This window comes from Cibotium barometz, chromosome 64 (genome assembly GCF_041138505.1).
Source record: "Cibotium barometz isolate CiBa-2024 chromosome 64, ASM4113850v1, whole genome shotgun sequence".
NCBI classification, from domain to species: Eukaryota; Viridiplantae; Streptophyta; class Polypodiopsida; order Cyatheales; family Cibotiaceae; genus Cibotium; species Cibotium barometz.
The window spans coordinates 10,581,067-10,602,336 of record NC_141109.1 but is presented as its reverse complement, the minus strand read 5'-3'; the positions used below and the strand labels follow the sequence as shown (position 1 = coordinate 10,602,336).

General features: G+C 45.4%; 1 protein-coding gene across 2 annotated transcripts in view; it reads right to left on the bottom strand.

The window, feature by feature from the left end:
• Window positions 1-21,270, bottom strand: part of ALDH5F1 (aldehyde dehydrogenase 5F1) — a 196,605-nt gene that overhangs the window by 144,707 nt on the left and 30,628 nt on the right. For both annotated transcript variants that reach the window (XM_086796883.1, XM_086796885.1), the window contains exons 4-9: window positions 20,397-20,445; window positions 18,768-18,855; window positions 17,976-18,086; window positions 13,725-13,787; window positions 13,489-13,599; window positions 13,274-13,339 (exon numbers count right to left, since the gene is read on the bottom strand). In XM_086796883.1, the coding sequence (XP_086653009.1) occupies window positions 13,274-13,339; window positions 13,489-13,599; window positions 13,725-13,787; window positions 17,976-18,086; window positions 18,768-18,855; window positions 20,397-20,445 (488 nt within the window). The remainder of the gene's footprint in view (window positions 1-13,273; window positions 13,340-13,488; window positions 13,600-13,724; window positions 13,788-17,975; window positions 18,087-18,767; window positions 18,856-20,396; window positions 20,446-21,270) is intronic.

Below are 21,270 nucleotides of genomic sequence, written 5' to 3'. Positions count from 1 at the left end.
TCTGAAATAAGCTTATCATCGTTGGCAAGTTGTTCTCGAAGGTCTTTCACCTTCATGAGGTACTCATCCATATGCAAAATATCGAGCTACTTTTTGAGGTAGGCCACATGCGCCTCGTTGTGCAGTTGCTATAGTGCTGCAAGGGTATCCCATGCTAACTTAGCAGTGACACATGAGTGGTATGGGATGTGTGGTATGATGGTCCTCTTCACTGAGACAACAATGAGCGCATGTGCATGTGCATCTCCAGAATCCCATCATGTTTGATCTGTAGGAGGCGCGGGTGCTTGTATGATTCAAGTGGATGTAATACCTCTTGGAGAAGTAGCAGGAGCACGCTGTTGCACTTTAGTTCTTCATCTCCTATAACTATTCCCCAAAGCCCTTTGGCTACTAGTAGATGCCTTGTCATATAGGCCCACAACGGGTAGTTAGTCGTCAAGCGGCAGCAAGCATCCCAAACACGTCATTCGAGCCATACTGTGTGCAAGTGTACTCTCTGTACCTAACTAAATGCAAAAGATGCAAAACCCCCAAAATATTGCAAGTCTGTTTGCTACTGTGATTGCAATGTGTGGCATTGCAAGTAGCTCTCTGAAAACTTGCAAATGTATTGAAAGGAGTAGGGATAGAGGATTACATTTTTTGAAATTTATGTGAGCTTGGTTGATGTATTTCATGCTGATACCATTGATGAGTAGCTAGAAGACTCCGCAATATGCTCGGTTCAGCTATGTTTTCGGATAGGCTGAAAATATGGGAAGGTCTTTTCGAGGCCCAAACAAACTCTGATTTTGACATTCTTTGGCTTGGGAGACTCAGAAAGTGATGAGGAATCCAATGATGTAAAAACAGTTAGGTCAAAAATCTGCCTGTGCACAAGCGGTGCCGCCGGTTGAGCTAGGTGGTAGTGGGCGGCTGGTGGCTGATTTTGCGGAATTGGTAGAGATGTCCAAATCAAAAAATTGATTTGGGGAATGTCTAACTGGACTACTGGTGAGCTGTTGTGTGTATATGCCTTCTTGGAGGGGGTGGAGGAGAGGGTGGCAAAGAGGAGGATGATGGGTGGCACTTTTTCAACAGCGTTTATATGCCTCACAAAGGAGCTAGGGCTCCTTGCTAAGGGGCCCTATAAGCCCTTATGCACCACAATCAAGGCCTCCCAAGAGACCAAGACGGCCCACGTGCAGGATGAGAGAAGCCACACAGTTTTGTTTTTGGGTACCTGATGAAAAAAACGAGTTGCTCTACTTAGCTTGCTGCAGAAGAAGAGATCCCCGGGTGTAGAGAAGCCATTGCTCTGATACCAAATGTTGGGGTAGAAGGTGCAACAAAGTACAAGAAACCACACACGCGCGCGCGCGCGCGCGCGCACACACACACACACACACACACACAGAGACACATAGTAAGCCGTAGTCGTGAGAGTACAACAAGAGGCACGCAACTCAATGTAATAGATAATATGCAAAGTACACATAATATGTGAACCCTATTAGATTAGATGAGTGCAATGCAACTATATTAATGATGCAAATGATTACAACTAAGATGAGATTTGTGAGTAGATCTATGATGCCGATGGTGATATTGACTTCATGCTAATGTTGAACTTCTGACTTGATCAACTTTTGATGAATCAGTGTTGCAATGAAACACGTTTCATTCCATCTGAATGAAACGAAACGTTTCATAAACGTTTCATTGGAATGAAACGCGTTTCTTTCATGTGGCCTGGGAAAACCTATGTTTCTCAAAGTTTTCTATCCAGAGAGCACGTTTTTCGAAAAAAACATCTACAGGCGACTGGGAAATTGATTGAAGGAGCTCCTGCCTTCTTGGCACAAATCAGCTCCTACTAGCTCCTCCCGCACTTCCGAGCTTCCGTGCCCGCCAACTCTCAGGTTGGTTGTGCTGATTTGTGCTTTTTTTCTTCGATTTTGTAAAAAACACACACATTTTGAAATTTGGGGGTTTTCATATGCCAGGGTGCCAATCCAGCCCTGATTTTGTCAAGATGCCTCGCACTAAGGATGCCATGTGGGCGCATGTCACTCTTGTATCTAAATATGGTGGTTCAGGCAAACAAAAATGGAAATGTAATTTTTGCGGGATTTGCTCTATTCCATCCACCTTAAGGAAACCCTTGCAAGGGGACCCCTATGGCCACTCGATCACAGGCCTTGCAAGGAGACCCTTATGGCCACTCGATCACACGATCACATTCCTTATAAAGAGACCCCTATGACCACTTGCTCATATGCTGATGTGAATGGTGGGTAGACCCTTTAGCTCAAAAGCATTGTAAGCAAATCTTTTCCATCCAACTTAAGGAAACCCTTGTGAGGGGACCCCTATGGCCACTCTGGTGCAAGCCTTGTAAACTTTTTCTTTTCCATCCACTTTAAGGAAACCCTCCTATGGCCACTCAATCATAGGCCTTATCACATGGGACCCCTATGGCCACTCGATTATAGGCCTTATAAGGAGACCCTTATGAGCTAGATGATAAAGCAATCAAATGCATCTTTGTGGGCTACAGTAATGAGAGCAAGGGATACCATCTTTATAATCCAGTGACAAGTAGAGACGTGGTATTTGCTGAAAATTCAGTTCAGCCCATGCTCACCTTGTATTAAAGTCATGACACAAGGTCACACGACATGTTTGATGGGCTTTTACCCATAGCCATTAGTAGGGATTCAGTTCAGCCAGCCCAGCACATATTCAGGATATGCCTCACATTGAACAAGATCCAAGACATATGGAACAGCCAATAAATCAGCCCCCTTCTATGGAAGAGGTTGAAGATGTCAGGGACAAGAAAACAGCCATATAGGGAGCCAAATCTGTGCCTAGATGGTTGTTGAAAACCTTGCAAAAGAGAAAAATTTCAGCTCCAGTTGACAAGAAGAATAGGGTTAGTTCCAGCCATGCATTGAATGTACAGCATGGGGGGTCTGCATTTGCCATGGGGAGTCTCTTTGATTCAGAAGAGCCTTCTTCTTATGAAACACCACTAAAGAATGAGCACTAGGTGCAAGCCATGCAGGATGAAATTTCTTCTATCACGAAGAATGATAAGTGCAGGATGAGATTTCTTCTATCGTGAAGAATAATACGTAGGATGTTGTGGACTTGCCAGAGGGTAGGAATGTCATTGGAACAAAGTGGGTGTATAAAGTTTGATGGTACCATTGACAGGTACAAGGAAAGACTCGTGGCTAAAGGCTGTTCACAGAAAAAGGGAATTGATTGTGAGGAGAGACTTTTGCTCCTACTTCCAGGATGACTACAATCCCGTTCAGTGATTACATTGGCTGCACATAAAGAATGGAAAGTGCATTAGCTGGACATCAAGACTGCATTCTTAAATGGGGATTCGCAAGTGGAAGTATATGTAAACCAACCCATTGGTTTTGAAGTTCCTAGCGAGGAGCATAAAGTATGTAGGTTACACAAAGAATTGTATGGTTTGAACCAAGTTCCAACAGCGTGGTATGATAAAATACATGCTCATTTGACCAGCCATGGTTATGTGAATAGTCCAACTCAAAGCCCCTTGTATGTGAAGAAAACTAGTGCCACTATTCTCATAGTCATCTTGTATGTAGATGACATGCTCATAACCGGGACTTGTGAAGAAGAATTTCAGATTTCAAGGCTGATTAGAAAGCTGAATTTTATATGTCAGATTTGGGGCCTTTACACTACTATCTTGGCATTTAGTTTATGCACACAGATGATGGCATTGCGATACAGCAAACTAAGTACATAAAGAGTTTGCTGAAAAGGTTTCACATGGAAGAGTACAAGCCGCTTTCTACTCCAATAGAACCAGGTTTACGGCTCAACATGCACGACATTGGTGAACCTTTTGAAGTTGGCATTTATAGCCAGGCAATTGGATGCCTCATTTACTTGTGTAACACGAGGCCTAACATAGCTTTTGGGGTGTCTCTGTTGAACAAATTCATGCACAGCCTAGGCACAAAGCCTTGGCAAGTAGTGAAATGCATTTTTGACTATGTAAAGGGTACCATGGATCTTGCTTTGTTCTACCCCAAGAGGAGCAGCTTGCAGCTTTATGCATATAGTGATTCAGATTGGGCTGGTGATTATGATACCAAGCAATCCACCAATGTGAATTGTTTTTTCTTGGCAGTTCATGCATATCGTGGATGAGTAAAAAGAAACCTATTGTTGCCACATTTACTTGCAAGGCTGAGTACAAGAGTAGCCTTCACTGCTACAATAGATTGTGTATGGCAAAGGAGATTATTCAATGATCTTCATGAGTGTCAATAGACACCCGCTACTATTCTCACTGATAGCCAAAGTGCTATGGTCATGGCACGAAATCCTGTATTTCATGCACGTACCAAGCACATTGAGATCCACTATCATTATGTCAGAGAGAGATGACATGCCCATTTTATCTTACTCCCCTACACAAGATAATGTTGCAAATGTATTTGTGAAGGCTTTGCAAAGAGAGAAGTTCCAAGCTTTCCGAAAAGTTTTAGGCTTGCTCTCATACAGAGAGTGATCTGCTACCTTGAACAAGTTCTCACTTACACTAAGGGGGGATTTGAAAGTAAATGCACACTTATGGTAATGCTACGCGTGAACAGGATCTAACCAAGGGAACTTTTTCCCATGTGGTTTTCCACTTGGATATCCAGTGTGAAAGGACACTATCTATTGCTTTGTACGTTCATATTATTATTATGGATGGACATATGTGGATGGTTGACTCCATCACCTCTACCAATTCTCTCCATCTCTCTGCGGCTGTGTGAGTTGAAAACCTCATCAGCTCCAGATCCAGAACATGCTCCACCGCCATCGAGCTACCTTTCCACGTGACATAGCTGAGGGAGACCTCTCGACCATACTCGTCAAACCCCATGCTTGACATTTTGGAGAGTGGTATACCATCTTTCTTTCTTTCTCTCTTTCTTTAATACAATCTCTCTCTCTCTCTCTCTCTCTCTCTCTCTCTCTCTCTCTCGGCAGAGTTTGTTGCAGCCCCGATGGTAGTGGAGGGCACTCTTCCAGACAGTCACATACCTCCATCGCATCAGTCGCATGGATTCCCACAGGTACCCGAGGCTTGCCCTTGAGTCCTCCAGACTGCTAGCACTTGAGGGGCACTCTAGAGTATGGTATGCACTAGTTTCCACTTGGTTCTCAGTATATGGGCTCTGCATGGACCGCCTACCCCCCCTTCAATACAGTTTGGACTCCCCTTTTCTCCACCTGTCTCACGAGGATACCAACCGGGTTATCCGGTCAGATCTTCTCAGCCTCTACACACATTGCACATGGATCACACCTCCGGAGCTCCCCACCACGAAGATGCACTTCTACAGAGATCCCTTCCTCACACTCCTGAGAATGGATTCATCCAACAGCCGGGCTACTTGAGTGTTCACATGTCCCATGCCATGCAGATTGCGATTGGCTAGATACCGGCTTAATCCCACCGCCTCAGAGTGGAGACAAGTAGAGCTGAGCACATCTTCAGAGCCAGGAAGCTCATACGGAGACCGAGAGAGGAGAGGATCTACCGACTATGCCACACAGAGGTTGAGACGGAGGAGCATTACATATGCCGCTGCCAGTATACTATGAGATCCGCGGGAGGTTTCACTCTCTATTTCGTGAGGGATTCGGTCCACTCTCCACGATCATTGACTTCCAGGACCAGCGTTGCCTGGGCCTCTTCCTGCTTGAGCTCCGCAGACATAGGGACACCTTCTTGAGAGAGCCTCGGCCCCAGCCACCCCGCCCCCTCCCTCACCAGCCAACCATCACCAGTTTCTTTCAGACCCAAGAGGTGGCCACCGACATAGTGGATCTTGTGGACCCTCCACAAGCTACTTTGGACCTACCTCACCCGAGAGGAGTTACCTCGGGCCGAGCCACTGCATCCCAGCGTGCCCGACGCCCTCGACCCCCCCCCCCCCCCAGTCGGCCACGATCACCTCATCAGCTCCAGATCCAAGACATGCTCCACCACCATCGAGCTACCTTTCCACATGACATTGCCGAGGGAGACCTCTCGGCCATACTCTTCAGCCCCACGCTTGATATTTTGGAGAGTGGTATACCATCTACTTCGAGCTCATGTTGCTCTCATGTTTCTATGTTCTTAGTACTCCATGATGAGTTTCCATGGACAGTTTTGTATCACCCCAGTGAGATAGCTATGTTTATGTTTTCTTTCTATTTTATTTTCCATTCCATGATGAGATATGCCATGGACAGGTGCATATACTTACCTTGGTGTGGTTTTTAGTGGCTCACTATTTTCCTTGAGGAGAGCAGCGGAGACCAGATTGACCAAAGCTTATGCAGCATTCGGGAGACTAGAGAGGATGTGTTCGCAGGTTCAATTTCAGGAACCTCGAACAAAGCCCTGGCTCTTTGACACTTTCACTTCAGCCATGCTGTATGGAGTGGAGATATGGGGACCCTAAGTGAATCACCATAGTCGAGCTGGTAGCACTGATGGATGGAGACGTATGGAGAGGCCCTTGGTTTCTATGATTTCCCGGATGATTAGGGCCAAGGCCTCCGTACCACATGATATTATCCGTGCAGAGATGGCTGCCCCCCCATTGGTAGTAGAGGCACTCACTCGATCAGTCTCCTTTATACATAGCACTTGGGCTCTCCCTAGAGACAGATATGCTCGCTTAGCCCTCGATTCTTCACGACAGTTGGCATCACAGGGAGACGGATCATGTTGGTATGCACAGATGACAGCTTGGTTCCAACTGCATGGCTTTAGTATGGATAGGCTACCTCCATTTCAGTACTCCCTAGATACACCCTCCCTCTCTCTCACACGGGCAGAGATTACCAGACTTATCAGGCAGGACTTGATTCAGCTGGACACTAGGAGGGCATGGATACAGCCGACACACGAGCTTGGTACGAAGATGGCTTTCTATAGAGATCATCTTCTCCAGCTCACAGAGGATGTGATTAGACCCAGCTACATGGATACTCATCTCTCTCATGGAATACGGTGTGCTATTGGTCAGATGGATAGTAATGTGTATGATGCTTACCTTTGTTGCTGGAGTTTTCCTCCCAGATGTTATCCATTAGGAGCTCCTAGTACCGTACTTTTCCTCATAGTTGTTTCAGTTTCAATTAGTTGTTTAATTGTTTTTAGCTTTTCTTACACAGACATTGTATCAGATCCACCAATTGTTGTATCCTTTTTGGTCTCATAGGTCATTTTGGCCTTCTGAAGACGTTAATATATCATTTCATTTCTCTCTCACCTTAGGCATGAGTTGCGCCCCTCCATGCAAGAGGAGATGGATAGGTGGAAGGCAGACATGCAGGCATGCAGGCATACATGGCAACTCAGCTAAGCAAGATGCATGGGGAAATGGTCCAAATGTTGGACGCAAAAACCAGCCACCACACCTCACTAATCACGGAGATGGCGGCCCAACTCGCCACCCTTAGACTGGAAAACGAGACCTTGAGGGCACGTACTCAATTCGAAGAAGGAGAGATTCAACTATCCCTCAGTGATGAGTTGAATACACTTGAGTGCAATTGAAGATCCTCTAGGAACAAGAGGAGAAGGAGCCAAATGAGGCAACCACATGGGCCGAGGTGATTAAGAAGACTAGGAAACAAGTGCAAGAAGCAGGCAGCTAGATTGAGGTCGCCAAGAAGCAACGGAACCCACCATCATCCCCAAACATCATCAATGACACACTTGAAGAGGAGAAAAGAAGGAAGATTAGGGCATTGAATGTGAGAGTGGTGGGATGGAAGGAAGGAGCCTCGCCGAAAGAGAACGCCATAGCACTATGCAGAAAGCTGGAAATTGCTGATACCCCCTTTGTCGAGGCATGGAGGGTGGGCAAAGACACCACCAAGGAACGCGCACTCATCCCCAAGTTTGCGGGGTTGGAAGCGAGGCAAGCATTCCTTACCAAAAGGCGGGCACTAAAAGGAGAAAAGACTTGCCTCGAAGACGATCTCACACTAGCACAGGTGGCACACAGGAGGGAATGCATGCCACGCATCTTGGATGCACCGAAGGCAGGGAAATGGGCACTGTACAGAGATGAGAGGGTGATCATCACCGAGCGACGTGCCCAATGACGGTGCGAGACCTATGAGACCAAGCTAGAGATTGCGGTTTGGAACTGCAATGGCTCCTTGAGGACAGATGCAGGTCTGTTCCAGGAGACATTTAGAGGGAGAGACTTGGTCTTATACACAGAGACTCATCAAAGCCAGGGGAGTCGGCTTCTAGAGGTGAGAGGATACAGATGGGAGTCTCTTCACCGCCCACACCCACGCACAATAGGGGGTACCCGGGGGTCAGGAGGCATGGCTTTACTATACAGGAAGGAGCTTCAACATGTGATACATATGGTCGGACGGGATGAGGCCACACGAGTTTTGTGGGTGAGGATCCAGATAGAGAGGGCCCGAGACATCTACCTTGCAGTGTGCTACTTTGCACCCTCCAATTCTAAATATGCCACCCATGGAGAGTCCCTGTACCTGCCCCTTTATGGTGACATTATGAAGTTTTCCAGTCTAGGGGACATCCTCCTGGCTAGAGACTTCAATGCCCGCACCACAGGTGCACAGGTACCCTTCTTTGAGACAAATGATCCCATGTACCAGGAGATTGACACGGTAAGTACGGATCTGGAGCAGACATCACAGGATACAGCAGCCCACACAGAATATGGAGAATATCTCTTAGCCCTCGGCAGGGCTCATAGGCTAGCCATTTATAATGGCCTGGCTAGATGGCCTAGATCCAACTCCTTCACCTCCTACCCCTTCGAACATGGAGCTAGTACAGTGGGCTATCTAATGGGATCCCTCTCTCTGATCCCACTCATTCCGGGGTTTATCATCTCTCCTCGCCCCATCGGTGTTGCAGCCGACCATGCATACCTAGCCTTCTCCCTCACATGCTGATACACCATGCAACCTAGCCTTCTCCCTCACATGCCGATACACCATGCAACCACCTGCTTTCCCCATCACCGCCCGAGATACCACTTCACCAGAGAGACCTCTTCCATCTACTATGATCATGTCTACCGCTCCTCTCTGACCTTAACCCCCACAACCCACTTGATGAGCTTACTACACACCTCTCAGCCACCCTCCATACGTCTAGTGCCTCTTGGTGATGTAGGGGTGGCTCTGGAGTGTGGGAAGGGACTGTAAGGAGGCCCTGGAGGATCTTCCAGGATCATCGCCTTCCCACTCCGATTACTTCACCCAACACCTGGCACACCTATGCCACCTCTCTCTACCATGTCCCCGAGCAGCCACCTCTCCTCCATCCACCCGAACCTCGTCCCCCACACTCCTCACCGAGCATTTCTCCCATGCTAGGGACACGCTAGCCCCTTTACTAGTTCACATGTTTAACAGGGCTTTATGTGAGGGCTTCCCCGTCAGCTGGTCAATGAATACTATTGTACCTATCTTGAAAGCAGGAGACCCCATGGACCCCAACAACTATAGGACTATCATGATTGGTCACACCTTGGCCAAGATTTATGGTTCGATTTTGGAGCATGAGCTTAGTAGATGATCCGAGGAGCAGAGACTCAGAGCATCGGGGAAGGCAGGCTTCAGGAGAGGGCACTCCACACTAGATCATATCTTTACACTAAGGGGGATCACTGAGGAGGGGAGAGCTCACAGGCAATGGATATACTGCTGCTTTGTGGATTTCCGCAAAGCTTTTGATGCTGTCCCACGGGCCAGACTGATCAAGAGATTGCAGGATATGGGAGTGCCAGCAGAGATGCTGTGGGGGATCATTACACTCACAGGCAAAGTACGGGCTCCAGGAGGTGACTTAGAGATCATACACAGCACTATTGGGGTGAAGCAGGGCTGCCCCTTGTCTCCTACTCTATTTGGTCTATACATTGACGAGATCTTGGATTACATAGATAGACAGGGAGGACCAGGAGCACATTTGGCAGAAGTCTTGATACCGATCCTCTTGTATGCACATGATATTGTTCTTATTTCTGATTCACCAGAGGGGTTGTAGAGGCATTTGGATGCATTACGGGCCTTTTGCGAGGACCGGGACCTTACTCTGAACCTTGGAAAGACCAAGGTCATGATCTTTAACACCTCCTCACGAGGGATAACTAGATCTGCAGTACAGTTTACATACAGTGGAGAGCCTGTGGAGTATGTTACCTCATATGTATACCTTGGGATCACTTTTGCTGGACCTCAGTTCTCAATGCGGAAGGCAGCCGCCGACGCTAGATTGATGAGGGGATATGCAGCCCTTGGCTCGCTAGAGAGGCAATGCTCACAGATACAGTTTCAGGTGCCGAGGACGAAGCTTTAGCTATTTGATACTCTAGTTACACCTGCACTACTGTATGGTGCCCCCATCTGGGGTCCTAGCTTATACCACAGGAGGAGACAGGAGAGAAATCCGGCCGAGACAGATACAGAGGAGGTATATGATGGGTGGAAGCCGATGGAGAGGCCCCTAGTGGCGATGATCTCACGCATGATTATTTCAGTGCCACATGAGATTGTGCGGGCAGAGATGGGCGCCGCACTGATAGTGACAGAGGCTCTATTCCAGATAGTGACATACTGGCATAGGCTATGGGAGCTTCCACTTGATAGATACCCCCGGCTAGCCCTGGAGTCCTCGAGACAGTTGACACTTGAGGGAGATACAGAGAGCCAGTATGCACAGGTAGGCACTTGGTTTGGCATGCACGGTATGGAGATGGAGGCATAGCTGAGGGAGACCTGTCGGCCATACTCGTCAACCCCATGCTTGACATTTTGGAGAGTGGTATACCATCTACTCAGAGCTGATGTTGCTCCCATGTTTTTATGTTCTTAGTATTCCATGACGAGTTTCCATAGACAGTTTTGTATCACCCCAGTGAGATAGCTATATTTATGTTTTCATTATGTTTTATTTTCCATTCCATGATGAGATATGCCATGGACATTATTGTACCACTTTGGTCTCATAGGCCCATTGGGTCTTTAGTAGACACTTAATATATCTTTCTTTCTTTCTCTCGTTGTTGCGGCCTTCCAACAGGGGTGAAGCAGTGGATGCACCAAACGGAAATGGACATACAAACTGCACACATCAATTGATTGACAGAAATGTTTAGTCTGATCAAATTGATTGAATGTAACCACTTGCAAGCAGTGTGGAATGATCGAATTGCTCCATGTGTTGCCGACTGTGCTTGTAGAGATGTTGTCTACAAACTACAAAGCTAGAAAGCTTGGTGAAGAAACCACTATAGTGAAAGCTATGGAAACAGCCAAGCTCTAAGCTCCAATGGAAAGCTTATCCTACTCTGATACCACCGGGACCAAGCTCACATGCACACACAAATTGAGACACATGAGAGCAAGAGAGCTAGAACAGTTCTTCTGGATAAGAGAGTGAGAAGTGAGGTACAATATGCTCTAGGGCACTCAAGTACCACCATCACACGGGAAAAAAACCCTTCCTAGCATGGAAAAAACGAGGACTAATTGTGCAAGTGCATCCATCACTAGGCAAGCATAACCTCTTCCCCTTGTCATCCTACCAAAAACTTATCTCACATTGCAAATGGCATGGCATGTCTACCACATGGCTACATGGAGCGGGTAAGGTTCCATATGAGTGCCACTGCTGCAAAGTGAGAGATACGAATCCATATATGCTAAACGTACATTTAATGAGTGCTTCTCACCCAAGCTTGGTGAAGAAACCACTATAGTGAAAGCTATGGAAACAACCAAGCTCTAAGCTCCAATGGAAAGCTTATCCTACTCTGATACCACCGAGACCAAGCTCACATGCACACACACAAATTGAGACACATGAGGGCAAGAGAGCTGGAACAGTTCCTCTGGATAAGAGCATGTGAGAAGTGAGGTACAATATACTCTAGGGTTCTCAAGTACCACCATCACTCGGGAAAAAAACCCTTCCTAGAAACAAGGTAAAAAGTGCCCGTCTGTAAGAGCCTGTTCACACCAAAATAACCAAGAGGAACACGACACATGTAACAAACGGAATTGCCTCTGTCAACATAAAAATCTTGATTATTCATAAGCACCTATGTCAGGCAATCTGGCATCCGTGTCGGAGCAAGGCTTATACATAAGCACCTATGTCAAGCCATCTGACATCGGTGCCGAAGCAAGGCTTATACATAAGCACCTATGTTAGGCCATCTGACATCGGTGTCGAAGCAAGGCTTATTCAGGCTACAAATATGCTAAATGTACATTTAATAATAGTAAAAGAGGTTTATGATCTACATACATCCAGTACAAAGAACTATTTGAAGAAGCCAATGAGGTGTTACGTGCCTAATACTAATCTTTAGGATTAGTGGTCTAATCCATCAGGGTTAGCAGAGCAGAGGAAGCAGGTTGATACAAGTGGCTAAGGCTTGTGTTTAATAATACCAAAAATACTGGCTAATTATGATCAGCCAAATATTTACAGTAGCAGTAGCCACGATATAAGTGAAACTTGGGTCATTATTGTTCACACAAAGTTATTCACTATGTGCTCTGTGATGAACCAGGATTACTGTTGAGAGCATGATTGGATTCGACGGGCCACAGATGGTCATGCCAAAGGCCTCAGTATGCACGCATTGGTGGTATACCACTGCTACCAGGCATGGTTCATGGGGTTGGAGCCTTAGCCTTTGGTTCGAGGGAGGCTTGTGGCCACGAACCTACGGTTGGGTGGTGAGCTAGCCTGCACCCCTCTTTAGGGTTTGTACTAATCACTCGTGTTTTGCGTTTAGGATATCCGTGGGGTTGTAACATGAGTGTTTGCCTAGGACCAGGAGGTCCTCGGTTCAAACCCCCTCAAGGTCCTTCCTCGGCAGCATCGCATATGGGCGGATAAAAAAGCGCAAATGGATGGTGAAAATGGTCCTAAGGCCAGTCGGAAAAAAAAAAAGGAACTGTTTAAAGAATCATAACAGGAAACAGTCATGAGATACAATCATCAGGGGAAAAAAACTTTCAAACTTGTAATTAGATCCTGCATAGCCAAAACAGCAAAATTCCTTTTTTGCTCTCAACAAGTTACAGCTGGTATGGTGGCCTTTCATTTATGGGCAGGTGGTTCCTGCTCGTCCGCAGGCCACTCAGGCTCAAGCCCACGGGCCAAGTTCCCTCATTTTGATATAGCAAGCTTCCAATTTGAAGACAAGTAATGTGCTGGATAACAAACCTGAGTGCTTTCCATGAATGCATCCCCAATACGAGGAGCATCTCCCATCACAATATTCAACACCCCCTATTAAGACAACATGCCAACAACAAAAAAGTTTGGCTTCAATAAAGAGTATTATTCATGAGTGTTCAAATACTTAAACCTGAAGCTTTGCATTGGAAAGACCCAAATGAAAATTCATAGTGCAAAGAGATCAAAGCTATGATAATTACAGGGGGAATGCCTGCTTGAAGTGCAAGATCAGCAGCTGCTAGCGCTGTAAGAGGTGTCAGCTCAGAGGGCTTCACAACAGCAGTGCACCCAGCAGCAAGTGCCGCAGCAACCTATGAATAAAGTAGCAACAAGTGAGGCACAGATGCAGATAGACCAAAACTGGATAGGTCTACATTTCCAACTCCAAATGCTAAAGCCAACATCAAATCAGGAAGCCTTTGTATTCATGCCTTACTTTGCGTGTAATCATAGCAAGAGGAAAATTCCAGGGCGTTATGGCACCAACCACACCCACAGGCTGCAAACAATAGCATAGCAAAAAAGTTAGACCACCATGACAAGAAATCACAAGCTCATTCATCGACACAAAACAGCTGGAGCACATAGGCCTGCCGTTTGGGAAATTTGATTCAGTACCTGTTGATGCATAGCCGAGCACGCAGGCAGGTAGGGAGGCAGGTGGGCAGGCATCGAGTTTGGCGGATGGGTGAGTGTGTGAGCAAGCGTGAGTGCACAAGTCGATATGAAATAAAAACACATTGTACTACTATTACACGAAATATTATTCATTGTTACAATTTAAATTTTAACAAATTGGTACATTAAAATGTTATATAATAAATGAACTATATATTACATTGACAATGTAACATAATTTACCATTATATTGCATTTTAAAAAATACAACTATATACTTGATGTAATTTGAAGTAATTCACACCAATATGTGACAAGATGCATGCAAATATATTGTTCACTACTGATATTATACACATACTTGACATGTCAAACGAGGTGAGACATATGGTATGACTCATAACGTTTCAAACATATGATACCTTAGAAACCTTGCATTTTTTTCAATCACATACACACACATGTGCACGTGCTGCTGCTTAGGCACAATGTTCTAGGACTGAACGGTCTTGAGTTTGCACTCATGATATTTCATTTCGACATTCTGACCAAGTTGGAAGGCTCACTCAAAGGTCTCAGGCTCAAAGCACATGATGTCCCACCAAAGTTGGAAATCCAACCCATACAAAAAGGCCCCCAACTTATCCGCATCCGACATATGCAATTCCTCCCTGCCTGCGCACCTGTACACCTCCTCCTTCCAGCCCTCCTGCCCACCATTCACCACACAAACCCCCGTACTGCGCACCTCCTTTCTGCCCACCATCTGCGCACTTCTCCTCCTACATCCCCTCATTGCTGCACACTTCTCCTTCTGCCAGCCTTTCACCTTATCTCGCCTGTCATCGTGCCCACCATCCGCCCCTTTCTTCACCCCCACCCTCCTCATCTCTGCTTACCTCTGCGCTTCCACCTTCCAGCCCTTCCTCCTTCCCCTCGCTTCGTTGCCTGCACCAGGATACAGAAAATTCTTATTCTATTCAAGTCACTCCCCGCCCGTTGATTGGCATTATGGGTGCGGTGAAGAAAGATTGGGCCATGGCATACTCACACAGGAAACATAAAAGCCTAAATGATGATTAAATCTAAGCTAAACGGGGATGCGCAAGAGGCTACATCTTTGCAAGCATTGTAATTTACATTGTAATGATGGTCCTTTAAATAGGAAAGACCACCCTTACAAGTTCTGGGCATATGCTGCCACCAAAGATGCCAAATGTCAAGATGAGGTGCCAAAGTGTCCACTGAGGTGGCACCTTTACACATCATTGCTTACATAAGTCTGAAGGGGTTGTTTCCATGTACAAAGAACCCTTACATACTTAGCAGTTGTTCACACCCAAGAACCACTTTATTTAAGGCCTAGTTCAACACATATACAAAACTCCTTTTACATTGATTTTCTCAACAAACCCTCCCTCAATGAAAAGGAGTCCCTCAATGAAAAGGAGGTATAAGCCGAAGGTAGCCTATACAAGCCCAATCTGGAGCTGACATAATGATGGCAGCTACTGGATGTCAAGCCACACGAGCAATCTCCTAGAGTAGTCTCGAACCGGATCCTCCTTTAGCACCAACCTTTGAATGTGCTACAGGCTAGGATGAGACTTAGCTGTTGTTCACATACAAGAACTGCTTTATTTAAGGCCTAGTTCACACACACTTATACAAACTCCATTTACATTGATTTCCCCAACAGGCTTCTACCCAAGCCGATTCTTCTCTAGTCCCACAAGCCATGAGAACTATCGATTTAAACAAGATGAGCTTCTCATCCTCCAAAGTGGCATTGACAATGAAATGGAATACTCTTACTGTGAACCTTGGGAAAACCAAGGTTATGGTCTTTCATACATCGAGACAGGGCAGGAGTCAGCTGACATTCACTCTCGCAAGACGCCAGGTGGAGGTGGTGACATCATACGTGTACCTAGCTAGGGGTTACCTTCTCTGCAGCAGCCACACGCTTCACCATGGGTTCAGCAGCCAGAGCTAGATTGACACGGGGATATGCAGCATTGGCTATGCTAGAGAGACAGTGCCACCAGGCGCATTTTCAGGAGCCCCGAACGAAGGGGTCGCTATTTGACACATTAGTCACACCGGCATTGATGTATGGAGCATTGGTATGGGCGCCAGGCCTTGCTACCCATTGGTGGACACAGATAGAGAGACCACAGGCCCTCATGATGGCACGCATGATGCACAGCAAACCGTCAGTACCTCATGACATTATCCGGGCAGAGTTTGCTGCGCCTCCTATGATGGTAGAGGCCATATTTCAGACTATATGCCTGCTAGACAGATTCAGAGAGATGCCACAGGACAGAGTGTCATACAGAGCTTTTGAGGCATCTAGACAGCTGGTTGAGGCAGGAGACAGAGGATCATGGTATGCACAGGTCACACATTGGTTCTCACAGCATGGCCTAGACATGGATCATCTACCACCATTCCAGTATGACAGGGATGCACCACATATCCGTCTCTCATAGTGAGAGGAACAGAGTATTGAGACAGGATCTATGGCAGCTCTATACACGAGAGACATGGATATCGCCTACACAGCCTCTTCCACCGAAGATGCTATACTACAGAGATCACTTCATGAGTATCACTGATGATGGATTTATAGAGAGGCCTAGATACATGGAGGGCTTTTTACCACACGGCTCCCGAGTGGCTATTGGTCAGCTTAGAGTTTCATCACACCGATTGGAGATTGAGACTGGCACAGCAGCACGGATCCCCCGAGAGAAGAGGGTATGCAGATTGTGCAGAGAGGAGATGGAGAGTGAGGAGCATTATGTATGCAGATGCAGAGCATATACAGCCATGAGAGAGAGAGAGATCCCATTTTATTCAGAGAGCCACATTCCCTACGCCAGATTTTTGAGGCAGCAAACCAGCGCATACTAGGGAGATTCATTCTAGACATACAGCGCCATAGAGAGACATCATTACAGGCTCAGACAGCTCCAGAGGGGGGACAACAGACACAGATTACTACATTTTTTCAGAGATCCATCCCCCCCCCGCCCCTACACGGCAGGGAATTACTCTCCAGAGAGCAGACACTTGAAGCCCGCAGGAGACAGAGGACACCTGGCTTTCGGACACCACGCCTATACCAGAGAGAGATGACAGAGATCAAAGCTCAATTTCACAGAGAGGGATGACTGGCTCGCTTCAGAGCACACCCAGGCATGTTCTTCAGGGAGCTGTGGACACCCCCTTCATTGATGTATACCATTTTATACCCCCAGTATGGTACAGGATGGAGCTAGCTAGGTTGCATATCTTGATTGTATACTTGTTTACTTGGACGAGGGTTCTCCCAAGTTGGCTTCAACTCCCCACAAGCCACATCTCAAGCACTTGCCAACAGCCCATTTCCCCTTGGCCCATGGAAATTCTTCTTTTTCAATTACCAATTGGACTTTTATCCTATGGCAGAGGATCAGCACCTTACTCCAATTTCTTGCAGATTTCCCACTCTTCCACGGGTTTTTTGGAAATTGTTGGCTTCCATAGGAGCTGTATTTGGTCAGGTCCTCAAAGATCCTGTCCTTCTAGGGCTACCTTTGCCTTCTTCCGCAATGGTTACTGCCACCTCTGATGGAGTATCCTAGGTTTTGTTCTTGTTCCTGACCTTTCCATCATTGATGGTCACATCTTGTTACAAGGACCAGACAGCTCACATTTTCAACAGAGGACGGAGATTGCTGGCAGAGCATATCAGTGCCATATTTGCTGCCACAGCCGGGTCATCTTGCTAGAGATTGTCCCAGTTCCAGAGGCTGCATGGACATGCTCATCAGATGTCTCCCCCTACAGCCGCCCTTGCATGGTGCACCTCAGCATACTACACAGTGATTGGTGATGGTTAGGGATGGCAGAAGTACCCAAACATCCATCCCTGCACCTCTTACAAAGGTCAAAGATGAGAATTGATCCCCTCATGTGGCTAGATTCAAAACAAAGAACCGGGCCTGTAATGCATAGGCTGTAGAGATACGGAAAACAGGCATGCACTGAGAATCACACACAGGCCACACCGAAAATGCACCTGCTTCAAAACCAAGAGTCGTCTGTCAGGAATCGGAGCCGGAATAATGTCCCCATATACACGTTTTGCTTCTTCAGCAAAGAATTCCACAAAGCTGGATCCATATACCACCTGCACACAAGAATGTTAGCAAAGTTTCATCAGGGCATACATGTATTGCAAAATGAAAAAACACAGCACAAGGGGGGAGCCTAGAGATTCAAATAATTGGAGAGAGCTATAATAGAGCCTGCAAAAGTTAAGAGACCAAACAGAGTCACATTACTCACACACACACACGCACACACACGCATGCACACACACACATACATAGTTATAAATATGCAGTACATACATACAGACCTGTATATGCATGTATGTATATTTAAATACACATACATACATAAAACTATATATATGTATATATATATATATATATTGTGTGTGTGTGTGTGTGTGCCGCTTCGGAGACTTCCCACCTTGTAAATTTATGAGCATATAAATATACTGCACTGGATATTACCAAAAAAAAAAAAGTGTGTGCATGCATACATACATAAAACTATATATATGTATTTGTGTGTGTGTGTGTGTGTGTGTGTGTGTGTGTGTGTGTGTGCATGCACGCGCGCACACAACCCCATGCACACAAAAGGGAAACAGAGGGTTTCTTTGGGGTGACACAGGGGGGGGGTTGTGGGGTGTGTTTGTGGTGGATTTATATTTGGATACACAAAGTTTCAGAATTACCTAATAAAATATACAAAGTTTTTATAGGTACCTAATTTAAATCTACAAAGTTTTCAGAATTACCTCTCCAAGAGATTCTGTTAGGGGTTTTCCTTGTTCTAATGTAATCAGGTGACTCAAATGCTCTTTGTTTGCCAAAAGAAGGTCATACCTTCAAGAAAAAAAAAGTATTTTTGATGAGTATGGTAAGCTTCTCCTAAGATCAATAATCCGTAACTTGTGTATGAAGTTATGAACCCTTCTGGTACATTCTTTATGAATATAGAGAACCTTAGAAGCAATTCATGAATCAGTACATTTGAGGTGGCAAGCCTTGCTTGTTCACTTATTCTCTTGCAGTGAGTGTTAAAACATTATAAAAACAAGCCTTTATTTCAAAAACAAAGCTCAGTTGTAGTGAACATGCATGTCATATTGAAATATTCTGTGAATGGCTTTCTCCCTAGACTCACCTAGTACGAAGCCTCTAATACTAGAATGGTCTGGACTAAAGTAGAATCAGGATGAGTATGCCATGTAACAAGCCCATCCTCATCTACACCACTAGAAAGTCATCATCTCAGTGATACTGATCATCTTAAAGTATGGCTGTACGCATAGGAGTCCATTGCATAGGTGCCACACACAGGCCATAATGAATCCCTAAGCACGTGGATGGACATCTTCACACATACTAAGAATGATGCTCATGACCTGTATCATCACACAATGATGCCATCTTATAGGCCACCAATGTGTGTATGCCTTGAAGTCGTGGCTACAATGGAAAACTCACTTGAAGAAGAGGCTTTTAACGTGACACCCACAAGCCTAGAACTCCATAAGAAGCTTGCACGCCGAATGATGGGAATCGAACTCAAGACCTTGAGAAAACAAAATTACCCTACTAAAACTAGACCTAAAAGAACTGAGCTGCAGACCCATCGGTTGATGTGGTATCATGTAACATGCCTGTCATCATTCCCCTGTAAAGTAATGGGTGAGTGTACGCTGCCCTAGCTCTGCCAGAAGTGTGCTCAGCTATTCTCTAAAGATCATTCAAATAGCATCCAAATGAGGTTTTCTGGATCCCCCTTAGGCATCAGTCTAGCCTCATCATTAAATCCCAGCCCCATTTTTTTCAACTAGCCTTTGGCCCAAGATCCTCCCATAGTTACCAAATTTCACCGTCCATAGACAGACACCCATAGGCGCTTATTTATCCACATGTAGGCGATGCCGCCGAGGAAGCACCAAGGGAGGTTTTGAACCCAGAACCTCTTGGTCCTAGGCAAACACCTTCACCACTTGAGCTATCACCTCATTGGCAATCCCAGCCCATTTATGACCTTTGGGGACATAACATATCTCTTCACATTTTCCATGTGTTGGCACGTGTAGTGCTTTATCCACCTTGATTCTTGCCATGACAATTGATATTAGCTTCTGTGCAGGATGGTTCATTGGAAGGATTGTGTCATGTAAAGGTTTTATAAAATCCTAGTCTTGAGTGCCTGTTTCAAGGTTCCTTAATCACTTTGACCGTAGCACTGATAAAACATTTAAAAAAAACTCATTTATATAAAATAAGTAGTAGCCAGTTCATAATTCAAATTCAAAAGGCATTGTCCCGCTCCTTTTTAGCATCAAATAAATCTTGTGGCTTCCATAGTATATGTATATAAGAATCAAGATCCTTTGAAAGCTACTCACCACTTGCGTATTAACTTGCTTCGCTCAGATCCAGTCAGCTCACGCCAGCCTGCAAAGTTAAAAACAAGAACAAGACTCAGGGCTATTCTCCAAAATATACATATGGAGCAAGATGAAGGCCGCACACAAATGAACTTGTGCCTATGTTGTAATAACGATTGCCTTTCTTGCTTATTCCTTAATTGGCTGAAGCATTGTATTGAATGCTTGCTCCTCACACAATTATGCATGCAATCATTTCCATCCAGATTGTGAGCAAGATTTTGATCCAAATAGAGTCAATAGCCCATACATACAAATTGGTGGGCTTGCGATAAATGCTAAAAATCCCACAATCAAATACTACACTCATAAAGTAAGCTATTATTTCCGCTAAAACTTTGAGTTTTCTATACTTTACCCAAAAAGACCTGCATTACTATGGCTCTTATAAATAAGCTATTTTTTCCCGCTAAAACCTTGAGTTTTCTTTACTGTATCCAAAAAAACCCATCGTAATTATGGCTCATCTACATCAATAAAACCCTTAACCATTCCTAAAATTCAACTCATTGAACAAACTATTTACCTTGTGATACATGCAAAACTACGAGGACTTACAAGCAAACATTGTGACTGAGTAGCCAACTGCGAAAGAGAGAGCTGCACCTCCTCAAGTATCCACACAAACCTGGGGCAAATGCCCAGGTCTTGGTGGTATTCATGGCTTTTTGTAAAGAAAAAATCATCTTTTAGTCGAGTTTAAAACATTAATGGTTCTTCTATAAAACGTTTCTCCCCTCTCATTTCTCTCTATATTCCATGTTTCTTTCAAGTTTCCTCTTCCCTCATACCTCCCACTGTTGATTTCTATATCACGCATAAAATAAATTAG